Raw genomic sequence first — 13,775 nt, forward strand, 5'->3', positions numbered from 1 at the left:
CTTAGAAAAATGGAGAGAGTTGTGGTTTGATGGATTTGAAGGGGAAAGGAGTCCCAAGCTGGAGCAAGGGTATGAAAGGGATCAGAGAAGTGTTGGGGTTATCTCGGGAGGAGCAAAGAATGAAAACTTGGGTGCTGTGGGAAAAATTAATATCAGAAAGAAAAGATATTAGGAAAGGACAAGAATTACTCTGAAAGGATGCTGAACAGAGAGTTTCTTTTCCATTGTATAACCAAATCTTAAACTCAAGAGTAATTATTCTTTCCACATCATACTGGTCTGACTTTTGAATTCATACCTTTGCTACTTGAGGTCTTCCGAAACAAGCTGCATAATGTAATGATGATGACCTCTGACCCCTGTTAACATCAGCACCTCTTTCACAAAGAAATTCAACCTATCAAAGGAAAAAACAATGTTTACGTTCCTATTTATACCTCTGCCTTTGAATAATCGCTTAAATAAATTGAGAGTTTACCATTTCCTGAGTTCCAAAAGCAGAGGCCCAGTTTAAAAGGGTCTGTCCAACATCATCCATAAAATTCACTTCAAAAGCTGAAAGCATTAGACATAATAAAATCAATTCACATGTCCCTAGTTACACACACAACATAATGCATTTCTTGAAATTTCCCTTTTCTCTCCGGTGACAAAAATTAAACAACCAAGAGAGATATAAACATTTTCAGATGGTATTACTTGGTGGAGGGCAGAGGGCAGGGATTGTGAGAAGTAGTGTTACTCACAAAACCTGTCCGGCTATGTCTATGCTATGTCTGCTACGCTATGTCCATGAAAATGATATGGTTCTCTTTAAACAACCATGGGACCGCAAACCCCAATCCCAGGGGAAATTAAGGTAACCAAAAAGGATTTCCAGTAGAAATAAAAACAAAACAAACCCAACACAAAAAACCTCATCTTGCAACTGGATACTGGTTTAAGTTGTCACTGCTCACCGATTGTCCTATTTGCATTTTTTAAGCATCAGGCTGGCTGGACGTTTTGAAGACTGGCCTATTTCTTTTAGTGGAATTACAAAGTGGATCAGACAGAAGTGTGCCCGAGGATACAATTTCAGTGATCAGAATGGCTCTTTCCTACCTCCTGTGTCAATCGCATCTATAAGTGCATCAGTATCTTTACTGCGGATGCAGTCTATAAGCTGCCGATGGGAACGCTCCCCGGAACTATCCAGTCTACGGAGGCCTGGGATTCTGCCCGTAGATCCAGCACTGGACTTTGGCAGGGCTTTCCGCCCTTCAAACAATAGCACCAAGAGAAGATCAACCAAACGCATGGTATCCAGCACGCATCTTTCGTCGCCCTGCAGTGCACTTTCTATGGAGTCCGGAAGCTCCGATCTCAAGAGATCCTGCAAAGGGTGAAAACAAGTGATAGAGGTGTGGCTCACCGGTAAAGTTGTATTTTATCTTTATTCGGAAAAAAAAAAAACCAAAAACCGAAAGTCTTCTAATAGAATAAAACAGTCTTACGTGAGTGACTACTGGAGAGCCTCTGCACAGTGTTGACAACAGGCTAACGATTGTTGACACTTGATTACTCAGTTTGGAATCAGCGGCTGTAGATGGTGCGCCAGTGGTGCTTCGCCCCGGTTTGCAGGCGGAAGAAGGCCCCGACACCGCGCCTCCAGCTGCAGCCATGCGAGACAACAGCTCCTCCGTTAAACCGTGCTTAGCTAATGGGGCTGGGTCAACACCACGACGGGTAAATCGGTCTGCTAATGAAGCAAAACATCGCAAGGCTCCGTCTGAGACCTGATGGTACAAAAAAAAAACACGTACGTGGAAAAATAAGTGCCCTATCTAAAAGTGAAACTGGGTGATCGCCACTCACCCTCAAACGTGGCTAATGGACCAAACGGTTTGATAAGGAGGTGGGAGACATTGGCTGGTAATTCCGCGAACAAAATCCAAACCGAGGATGTGTCCCTAGACAAAGTGTAGGGCAACATGTGAGCTGCAGAAAATGTCAAAACTGTTAGATTGAGTTTCATCTATTAAACACGGTTTGAACAAATACAAGCCACGTGTTCCTTCATTTTATTATTTCATAATTTAAGTGAACAAGATCCCCACATAACCTAATTTGCTAATATAAAACTGAGTAAATGTGCAGGGCAGTGATCAAGAGATGAAAATTAATTTGTATATTAACGGTAGTAAGGAGCAAAAGCCTTGTCAGTAAGGGAGTCATCACAAAGCCCCACTACTTACTGCTTCTCAATATTTTACTTGAATCATTTAAACATGCATCATTTACAAGTCTACCCCTTTACTGTGTGAAGCAGCTTACTTGATGATCTTCATGTTTTAATAAGCTAGACTTACTTGATGATCTTCATGTTTTAATAAGCTAGACAGGGACTCCACGCAGATCTCTAATGAAGAATCTTGAGGCTCCATTTTGCCACACAATCTTGAAACCACAGCCATAGCAGAGTGCAGCGTATCTTTGTGAACCAGATGCCCACTATCCCGAATGAAAGTCAGCACACAGTTCAAGCCTCCAGCTTCAAATACAGCCCCTGACTCCCGAGTACAGATCAGTTCTAATACCTGAAAACATAAAAATCAAGTTGGTAAAATGAGATCCTGAACTTAGCCAAAAAGATCAAAGCTTTTCAGGTAATATTACGCTGACTTCCAAAGGCTAAATTTATCCAAATATTCTAACACTACGAATTCAAAGAAAAACTGAAACTGACTTAGCATCACTTTATACATTATGAACATTTGTTATGAGCCCCATGAGGGACAATGACCAGGGCCCACTTTTCTCCAGGGCATTTTTTCCCCTGTGCTAAATACGGCTCTGAACAAAGTAGGTGCTTTATAAATACCATCACTACTACAATACATCATGGCAATTTAAATATTACTTCATGCTTTCTCCAACTCAAATTTTTTTACTTTGCATATACTTGGTTAAAATCCCTAAAAGGAAATATTTTACTTCTGTTCTCTTTTGAGACATAAATGCATTCTGACTAAGTATAAACAGCCGTATTACCGTAACTCTCACCTCAGAAGTCCCTCATCCCTTTTATCAGTCAAAATTTCACTTTCCTCCCCAACTCTGACCACATTACTCAATTCAGAAATGTCAACCAACCAGTTAATCATTTAACCCACAACTATTTTCTGCCCTGAGTAGCAGAAATGCTAGTAAACTTTTTGAGGGTTGGTTTATATTTATTTAACCTGAAACATATTGAAGGAATTCTTTTCTAAAAAGAATTCTCAAGTCAGAGGCATAAAGACACAAACACAAGAGGTTCTGGAAGTCAGCTGTGAAGATGTAAAAAGTTTTGATCCTATGGTTTGGCAAATTTGATCCAAATATTGTCAGTAAAATTCAAAAGTAGCTACACACAGTTTGGAAATAAAGAACCTTTTTTGTAACAAAGACCAAAATGACCGCCCTACTCCCTACTACATGAAAAAACAAAGTAAATGAGAGGAGGACTACAAGGAGTTGGACTTGAGTTAAAATCAGGTGGACAACTCATTCCTTTACCCTGTCAAGAACTATTTCCCTTTATTCACCTTCTTCTGGAGAGACAAGGGACAGACAAAAAGAAAATTTGGCCTTTTTTCCATCCAGCACAATGCATGCAAATAAGAGTTTTCTGAGTTCAGAATCCCCAAGAGTTTATCTGAACTCAAGGTAGCCTAACCCCAAAATGACCTTTTACGGAGATCCTAAAGCTTAGCAGATCCTAAGAGGACTAGAAACAGTCACGGAAGAACAAACATAACCACACGCTGACATGAGCCCCTACTATTAATTGGAACTGGCTTGGGTAAGCTGATGTCACGGCTCCCTGGAGTGCTAGTCTCTTTCTAAATGGTGGGAAAAAAGGGGATAGAAATTAGAGACTGTGGAAGGTTTTTCACACTAGAGTAGGAGAAGTAGGGGCCCTTTCCCAGCTCAGAAAGACGGTGCTGCAGGGAGGAACTAGGCCAGGGAATAAGACTGGTCCCAGAAGGCCAACTGGGATAAGGAAGGTGTTGATCTGAAAAGTCAGTTGGCTCTGAGACCATGACTCCCCTTCCAGAATCCCTTCCACCTTACCCAGTATCTCCTAGGGGAAGCCTCTCAGTTCTGTTGTCCCTGACCTATAATTTTTGTTTGGTATGGAGGCCGGGGAGGGGTAGAAGGAGATCCAAGAGCTTAGACACAGGTAGTGGGGAGGCTTACTAGAAACTTCTTTTAAAGTTTGAGAAATGGATCGGGAGAGTTCCCATTCTATACATGCTTATGGAATACTGGAGATTAAGGTGTTTCCTACTAAAAAGGCCACCATACGAGTTTTTCAGCACTGGAGTTAATAATAATGATGGTATTTGTTAAGCGCTTACTATGTGCAAAGCACTGTTCTAAGCACTGGGGAGACACAAGGTGATCAGGTTGTCCCACAAGGGATTAGTTTTAACCCCATTTTACAGATGAGGGAACTGAGGCCCAGAGAAGTTAAGTGACTTGCCCAAAGTCACACAGCTGAAAAGTGGCGGAGCTGGGATTTGAACCCACGACCTCTGAATCCAAAGCCCGTGCTCTTTCCACTTAGCCACAGCAAAGTAATCTGATGTGGTCCTTTCTCAACTCCTGTATTGAGAAGCCTTCTTTCAACTTCAAGACTTGGGAAATATTCCTTTTGGCCTACCACAGTTATAAGTAGACGAGCCGGCTGTTGGGTAGGGACCGTCTCTATATGTTGCCAACTTGTACTTCCCAAGCGCTTAGTACAGTGCTCTGTACACAGTAAGTGCTCAATAAATACGACTGAATGAATGAATGAATTCATCTACATGTGTCAGTTTACAGGAAACACTGAAATGTTCCTAACGATAAAAATGCAAAAACATTCAACTATCAGGAGGAAAGGGTTACAATATTTTAGATACTTAAAGTGTGTTTAAAATTTCTACCCTGAGATGTTTGTATTAAATCTGTATACATTTTCTTTCCTATCTCAAACACTAAAGGCTCCTGGTCACAAATAGCCATTGTTTGACTGGTGAAGCTGACTAACTGCCCCTCTACCTGCCTCCACCCCTCACTTCTGATTTCTCAGGCTCTGGTGAGCAGCTCACCGTCACTGGCCAGGGTCACAAAGGAGCCAAAGTGGGTCTAACCCAGACCTACAATCCTATGGTATCACCATGTTCCTGCCCTGTTTAGAGTTTACTCACGTCATCCTGCTAAGAAACACCTGGGAGTTGCAGCAGTGCCAGGATTACTCACTAGAATCCTCTCTACGTGACCAACTCCCCACTTCCCCCACCCACGGCCACTGAAGCTCTTTCGTGTGACATGAAGAATTTGGCAATCACCACAGTAAGCAGTGGGAAGTTTAGTTAGATGAGATTTATCCTTAAACTGACTTTCACATGTAGCAACATAAACTGTTGTTGTTATTAGTTATAACGATAATGATAATACCTTGAATTTTAAGAACCGCTTTTCGCATTTACCTCTGTGAATTAGAGTCAGGTATTATTATTATCTCCGTTCTACAGATGAGAAAAGTGAAGCAGTTTGCCCAAGGCAATACAGCAGGAAGTGGCCAAACTGGGCCTAAAGCACAGGTCCTCTATCTCCCAAACTCCATTCTCTTTCCAGAAGACCAAACTCCCACCCAAAACAAGGAAAAAAAAAATATGAGTTTTTATAAACCAGACCCACCTTGACACACTGCTCGGCCAAATCTCGACTGGTCCGGTTGTTAAGTTCAACAACTACCAAACGATTACAAAGTGCTTTGATGGCTCCGTCTACCCCCACAATCCTCCGAGTGCATTCTGCTGACACATCCAGGTAGTATGTTATGGCTCGGGCTGTTACTTCTAACACATTGTCTGGAGCACTTTCATCAAGAAAAATTTTACAGAGTGCTGGTAAGAAAGTTCGAGGAGGGCATCTGTAATTAAGAAAAGAGGAGACTGTTATGCATGTATTCTCCGGTTAAACATTTATTCCCATAATGCCATCTACATTGCATATCTTTTTCAAAAATGTTCATTTTTATTGTGGCTCAATGCTGTAACTATAAACTGTGTCTTTATGCTATTACTACAGTAAGATGTCATTAATTCGGTGCAGGATTTACTCCCTGTTTCTTCCCTTTGCCGTCTCTACTGACGCCAAAAGTAAGCCCTGCCTAAGAAGAAAGTGTTTTGCCTACACTGTGTTAACAGTCTTGTCAAGAGGGTGATAGAAACAGGCAGCAAGGGAGTCTGTAAGAAAAGGAAAAAAGGGGCACTTGATTTAAAGACTGCTTTTATATAAGAAGTAGCTAGGCCTGGTGGAAAGAGGATGGGCCTGGGAATCAGAGGACCTGGGTTCTAATCCCAGCTCTTCCTCTTGCCTGCTGTGTGACCTTAGGCAACTCACTTCACCTCTCTGGGCTTCAGTTTCCTTTCTGTAAAATGAGGATTCACTTCCTCCTACAGTGAGCCCCATGTGGGACACAGACTATATACAACCTGATCATCTTGTTTTTGCCCCAGTGCTGAGTAGAGTGCTTGGCATATAGTGAGTACTTAACAAGTACCACAATTATTATAACTATTAAAGACTGCCCAGTACAGACAATAAGAAACTAAGCTTAATCCTGGCACATCCTCAAAGATGTTCTGCCCTAGTATTAAAGAAAACCTGCATTATAAAACTGCCTCAATTCAAATCACTTTGTTTTTATTGTACCTATTTCTACATAAGGATAGACAAATACTGCATAAAAAGGAATATAAAACACAAGATGCAGTCACAGGAGTCCTGTGCAAAACAGAAATAGGAAAAGGATCTGGTGGAATGAGAGATGAAATAATAAAAGGGGTCGGGGTTAAGTGCTCTTATAAAACATTGCTGAAAATTAACATGGACCCTCTGGCCCATATCCTGAAATAAATTAAACTTGGATTCAAGGGCCTACGCTAAAGTAAAATAATATTGCAGTAATGGATAATATGACATTAACCTTCATGATCAGATGCAGAATGGCAGATGTTTAAAAGCCATAGTAAATGCAGGAAGGCTGGAGGAAGTTATGAGCTGCTATTAAAAAATAAAGTTTTTTTTTCCCCTGTATGACGTATTAAAAAAAAAGAAAAAAGAAAAACTGAAAGTCTATCTTCCTGCTCTGCCAGCTAACTACTGATTTTTCTTCTATGTTCATGGAGTGAATTTACCTCCGATTTTAAATATATATAATAGGAATCCCTCACAGCAGGCTGCACAATCCCCAAAAGTTCTACGTAGGCCGAAGATGATTCAGCTACTTGCTAAGTGAGAGAGCAGGCCCTCTGTGTTACTCAACAAAAAGGATGAGATGGATCACATGATCCTGCAAGGTTTACAGTGTGAGGTCAGGAAAACAGGAGGAAATAGAAAAGGTTTTGAAAGTCAAATCATTCTTGATCCATTTCTGTACATGCTATTAAAGCACGGATAGGGCAGGGTGGCATTCCCCACCTGGCCTTTAATAGTTCAAAAGCACAACAGAGCTATAACACTTTTGCAGTCCCCATTCCAATGGCCCATGGGTGTGAATAATCATATTTGAGTGCTTACTATGTGCGGAGCACTGTACTAACACTTGGGAGAGTACAATAAACCAAGTCGGTAGACACGTTCCCTGCCCACAAGGAGCTTATAGTCTAGAGGGAGAGACAGACATCAATATAAGTAAATGAATTACAGATATGTACGAAAGTGCGGAGGGGCTGACAAAACTAACCAAGTGAGAGGGTGATACACAAAGGAGGGAGTTGAAGAAATGAGGGCTTAGGCAGGGAAGGCCTCTCGAAGGAGATGACGTTGTAATATGGTTTTGAAGGTGGGAAGAGTGACGGTCTGTTGAAAATGAAGGGGAGGGAGCTCCAGACTGGAGGCAGGATGTGGGCAAGGGGTTGATAAAGTAAACAAGATGGAGGGTACAGTGAGTAGGTTGGCATTAGGTTGTAGTAGGAAATCAGTGAGGTAAGATAAGATGGAGCAAAGTGATTGGGTATTTTAAAGTCAATGCTAAAGAATTTCTGTCTGAGGCGGAGATGGATGGGCAACCACGGAGGTGGTTGTGTGATTAGGGCTGCCAGCTACCAGGGGGCCCCATCTAAACAGGCAGTTACCCAAAGATTTGGCCTCTTTCCCTTCAACAGCAATTTGAAGGCTGATAATCGTGATCTTCTAAGCAATTCTTGGCAGGTGGGAAAAAAGAACAAAAATCAGCCAAGTGGGAAACTGATTAAAATGTTTTTCTTCTGCCAATCTCATTATTTTTCCAGGACGTTCCATTCTCTGTTTCCTTCACTCTACGCATTAAGTGACGTTAAATGACACTCTAATTTCAATTCCTTAAAAAAAAAAATACTGCTATCTGCCGTACTGCTGACCTGGGGTTGAGATTTATGCAAGTTTTTTTCTAGTTTTTACTGCAGTTTTTCAAAGGGCTCTGTAATACTTAAATGCATCGTTCAGGTTAAACTGCACATACTTCAGTTGCTTCTATGGTTATTACAATGCTTGAGATATTTTACTTCTTTTCATCTTTGGCCTACATAAAACTTTTGGGGATTGTCCAGCCTGCTGTGTGGGATTCCTATTACATACATTTAAATCAGAGGTAAATCCACTCCATGAACATAGGAGAAAAATCAGCAGTTGAAAAATCAGCAGTAGAAGAAAAATCAGTAGAAAAATCAGCGTGCAGAGCAGGAAGACAGACTTTCCCAGAGGCTTTCTCTTCCAGTTTTTCTTTCTTTTTTTTAATATAACAGTAATGTAGGGGGAAAAAAAACACCTTTTTTTTTTTTAATACCAGTTCACAACTTTCTCCAACCTCTGGTTAACCTGTTGCTGTAGTGCATAGTCAGTCAGTCTTTGGTGACAGGTCTTTGTGTTCAAATCATCCAAAGGTCCTGATAAAGGCTGTTACAGAGGACAGGAGAAACTACATCCCCCGGGAAGCGAAGGGGCTGGCCCATTACCTTTTTCTATCACAGCAAAGGGTGACCCTGGGTGGAGAGGAGAGAGCTCTCAAGCTCTCTCCTAGTGCTAGTGGAGTGAAAAGGGGTTCGATCTACTTCTGCGGAGCTGGTTCCAGACAGTTAAGAAGTCCCTATCCCTCACTAAGGTGAGGGAAGATAGGCTAGGGAGTTGGAGGTTGATGATCAATTTTGGAATGTTCTACTGTAAATCTTATTTTGTGGTTTTAAACCTCTACTTGAATTTACTTTCTTGTATTTTCAACTCTGACAAAAAATATTACACGTAATTAGAGTTTTATAGTCCTTCTAAGTACTGCGTCCAAGACCTCTTCCAGGTCCTGGATAGATTTCCCCATCTCTTTTATTGCTTTTCAGTGCCTGGATAGGTGAATGGATACTCATGGTGGGAATCTGGCAAGGGGACTCCTGTCCAATGGTGTTGGAATATTTTAAATCTCTCATTTCTTAGTAGTGAATTAAAAAATTCAGTCCTACACCATAAATCAGTGTGCAGAGCACTGTACCAGGTGTAATACAAAAGAGGTGGTAACATGCTCCTTACCGACAAGGAGCTCACAGTCCAAGATCTCCATGAGATGGAAATAGTACGTTTTAAAGTGTCTCCATACGAGAAATGATTAAGACATTCAATGAAAACTTAATAATGACAACTATAAAAATTTATGCACCTCAGAGAGTTTCATGGCTATTTATATTGAGCCCCAAATTAATATTCTGAAGACATGCCAAAGGGGAACACTAGCTATAAACGTTTAAAGTCAATCACATCAAGGGCACCTCTCATAATTCATTCCTACTTTTCTCTCAATCTGTTCTGAAAGCTGGCTTTCTCAAAACTGAATCATATATAATGTATTTTAGAAACTAATAATGCAGTTCTGTAAAATAACCAAAATCCTCCCTTGGCAATCTTTAGCTTCCTAAGAACCAACCAAGTTCAGTTCAAAGCTATATTAAAGCTATGTGCTTCCCAAAAAGTCATACACTAGGATAAAATCACAGTGGCAGTTAGATAAGAATTTGTTTGCCACTAAGCTACACTACACCAACTGGGTTATTCGTATTTATTGAGCGCTTACTGTGGGCAGAGCACTGTACTAAGCGCTTGGGAAGTACAAGTTGGCAACATATAGAGACGGTCCCTACCCAACAGTGGGTTCACAGTCTAGAAGGGGGAGATAGAGAACAAAACAAAACATATTAAAAAAATAAAATAAATAAATATGTACAAATAAAATAAGTAAATAGAGTAATAAATACGTACAAACATATATGCATATATACAGGTGCTGTGGGGAGGGGAAGGAGGTAAGGTGGGGGGATGGGGAGGCGGAGGCGGGGGAGAGGAAGGAGAGGAATGGTTATGGGGTTATGGTTTTCATGGGTACCTTCAACTTCATTAGCAACAAAGAAAAAAATAGAGATTTTAAATTTGGAGGGCTATTATTTCCAGATTACTCTCTATATAAATCGCAAAGATGGTAAGTTTAAAAAATTTTCAAAAGATTCCACAACTTCATCTTAAGAACATGCCATTTTCCTCAAATAGTAGGTTTCCTCTCATATCCAGTTCTCCTAAAATGCAGAGGTTCTGGTCATGGGTTCTAATCCTAACTCCAGGTTGTGGTCACGGGTTCTAATCCTAGCTCCACCACTTGTCTGCTGTGCGGCCTTGGGCAAATCACTTCACTTCTCTGTGCCTCAGTTATCTCATCTGTAAAATGGGGACTAAGACTGAGAGCTCTGTGTTGGACAGGGGCGGGATCCAACCGGATTTGCTTGTATCCACCCCAGTGCTTAGTACAGTGCTGGCACAGAGTAAGCGCTTAACAAATACCATAATTATTATTACTATCGTTATTTACTGACAAGACAATAATCTCTTACCAACCACCACAGTCCTGATGACACTCCACCATAGCTACGCTGTTCTAATTTAGAGAAAGGCTGGCAGTATTAAAGGAGGAAGCATGTCTACAGAAGTAGGGACACAAGTGTGGTCTGGAGAGAGCTGCAAGCAGTGAGCTTAGGGCCCTCCAGTGTCTTCAGGCTCCTCTACCTGTCATATGAGGAGGGAGAGTGGAAGTGGTATAGAAGAAGGGGGGGGGTGATCTCGTACAATCTGAGCTTGCCTGGGTTACTGATGATAGTTGGCTAATGACAGCAGCAGGTAGCAATCAAGATGACAGCTCCAATGGGCCCCCTCAGAAGTACAGCCAGGGGCAGTGAGGTCGAGAGAAAAGAGCCCGTGCCTAGCAGACAGAGGACCTGGATTTTAATTCCAGCTCCACCATACCTGCTGAATGACCTTGAGCAAGTCACTTCACTTCTCTGTGCCTCAGTTTCCTCCAATACAAAATGGGGACTGAATGCCTGGTCTCCCCTCCTACTTAGATTGTGAGCCCTGTGTGTGACAGGGACTGTGTCGGACCTGATAATCTTGTATGGTCCCTAATGGTTAGAATAGCGCTTCACAAATACTAACCTGGTTAACTGTCGGAATAACCTTTACATGCTTAGCTTTGTTAATGCTGTCTACCTTAAATTGCAAATTTCTTCTGAGTGTTTATTTCCTTTTCATACTGCCTAGTACAGTGAAATACAAAAAGATGGGCACAAATTGGCTTTTGATGATGTAATAAATTACCAAGTCTCTCCCCTATTCTATGCTTGGACTGTAAGACCCTAGAAGGCCAGGGATGGTGTCTGATTCTGTTTAATTTTCCCATTGCTTAATACAGTGCTTTGCATGTAACAGATGCTTAATATTATTACTACTCCTACGTATGCACACTGAAGTGGTATTTATTTTGGCTCCTTTATTACTTCAAATCTGGCCTTGGTGTTGACACGAAAGCTTATAAACCTGTCATCCAGTTGCCCTAACTATGCAATTTCACAATTAGCAATCTCATGTGCAATGTTTGTGAATACCATCAGAATCAACACTGGGTCAATGAACAAAATAAAAAAAAATAAACACAAAACATTTTAAGGAGCTAAATTAGAGCCTTGTACAGGCCAGAAAACCAAGATCTAATCAGCCCAGATCTGGCCCCAACATCGGGAGTGCTGAACTTCACCGAAAATGACCTGGGTCAAACCACAAGTGACCCAAAACTCATTTTCTTTAGCCAATTCTGAATACATGCAGTTGTTCCAGGAGCCTAGAGGACAACTTTGTATAAGACAACATAGCACATGCATGCGAATGCCAGGGCCCTCATCTAAAATGTGTGTGTGGCGGGGAGTGAGGGAAAGCGAGGGAGGGAAACAGGAAAGAGGAGAAAGACATGTTAAGATTTAACTTAATGTGGATTCAACCTGGCTCCAAAGGTTCAGCCCTGCTAGCCAGGCCCAGCCCAGGCAGGCCTCAATATACAGGTTAAATCAGTCCTCAAAAAATAACTTTTGGAATCCCCACCTTGATTAAAACAGGGTCCAATTCAATCTTACGGCACTCTTGAAAAGAGGAAGATCACTCATTAAAAATCACCTTAAAGCCCCATCAAATCAAGCACAGATTTTAAAAAGAAAACCTTCCTAAAATTAAGCTTCTTAAAAAAAAAAAAATCACACACAGTAGGTACTCAGATACTAATATTGACATGAACCAGTATTTCTCTCTGGTTTGAACCCATGCATAACTATCGTACAAACAAGTCCTTAGCCCAAAGTAAAACAAGCCACAGATATCACAAAGAAAGTACTTTTAAGAAGGTCAAGTAGAAAAACTTGGCTAAAACATTAAGTAGGTGGAATCTGGAGCTCGGAGAATAGATTATCTGAACAAGTGGCCCAAATACTGTTTTAAATAAAGGACCAATGCCTATCGTAGGCTATCAAGTTTCCTTACGCAGAAGCAATAATATGCTTGTTAAATAATTCACTTTATGATTTGGGAACCAGTTTGGCAACTCTTCACACAGAAACAAACATTACTAAGTGTTTCTTATTTTGCCAAATCTGCCCATAGGTAAGAAAAAATAATTAAATTCCGGGGTAATAAAAAGATTGGTTTAACTTTAAGGTTGCTTAGAAATTTTTTTAATGGTAATTATTATGAAGAAAACAATTCTACAAGTTACATTTATGCTATGCTAGAGAAATTAGAATCAGTAGAAAATACTGATATGACAAAAATAATTGCATTGGGGACTTTCCTGCTCACCCTTGGCATACCTATCTTAAACCTGCAATAGAGTACTAGTACTTCACAACCAAAAACCAAAATAATTTAACTTGTTTTTTTGTTTTTCCTGCATGAACTTCTGAAGTGCCTAAGTAAAAAGGTCTGATAAATTTTAAGTAGTTGTTTCTTTATATCATAACAATTGCAGCTAAAGTACTTTATATAAAATGTTTGACAACTCAAAAGGTATATCTATGGGCTCGGTTGTCACCATTTATTATTATTATGTCCCCTTCGGAATTTAGACATTTAGAGCATCTATCCTCAGCCATATCAGAAACTGAATTTCTTGCTTGCTAACGGAATAAGCAGTAACAGATACAATTCAGCTGTACTTCTTGTGATTAAGAAGTGTGCATTTTCCACTACGGATTTTTCAAAAATCTTTTCATGCCTTACCAATCTTTTTTTCCAAACCAACCCAGGCTGGAAAGATTATTTAAAAGTGTCCTACTGGGTCTCTGCACATGTATTAAGGGAGAAAAAAGTTAGAACTTCTGAAGCCATGTTAAAGCATATTACAAATAGCCCTGTTGACATTAAACTTT

General features: G+C 40.6%; 1 protein-coding gene across 7 annotated transcripts in view; it reads right to left on the minus strand.

Moving 5' to 3' along the window:
* The window catches only part of HECTD1 (HECT domain E3 ubiquitin protein ligase 1), an 83,568-nt gene that overhangs the window by 47,426 nt on the left and 22,367 nt on the right, over window positions 1–13,775 (minus strand). For all 7 annotated transcript variants that reach the window (XM_038756532.1, XM_038756534.1, XM_038756533.1 and 4 more), the window contains exons 3-8: window positions 5,713–5,947; window positions 2,352–2,579; window positions 1,497–1,778; window positions 1,105–1,375; window positions 479–555; window positions 299–397 (exon numbers count right to left, since the gene is read on the minus strand). In XM_038756532.1, coding sequence (XP_038612460.1) covers window positions 299–397; window positions 479–555; window positions 1,105–1,375; window positions 1,497–1,778; window positions 2,352–2,579; window positions 5,713–5,947 — 1,192 coding nt within the window. The remainder of the gene's footprint in view (window positions 1–298; window positions 398–478; window positions 556–1,104; window positions 1,376–1,496; window positions 1,779–2,351; window positions 2,580–5,712; window positions 5,948–13,775) is intronic.

Source organism: Tachyglossus aculeatus, chromosome 14 (genome assembly GCF_015852505.1).
Source record: "Tachyglossus aculeatus isolate mTacAcu1 chromosome 14, mTacAcu1.pri, whole genome shotgun sequence".
NCBI classification, from domain to species: Eukaryota; Metazoa; Chordata; class Mammalia; order Monotremata; family Tachyglossidae; genus Tachyglossus; species Tachyglossus aculeatus.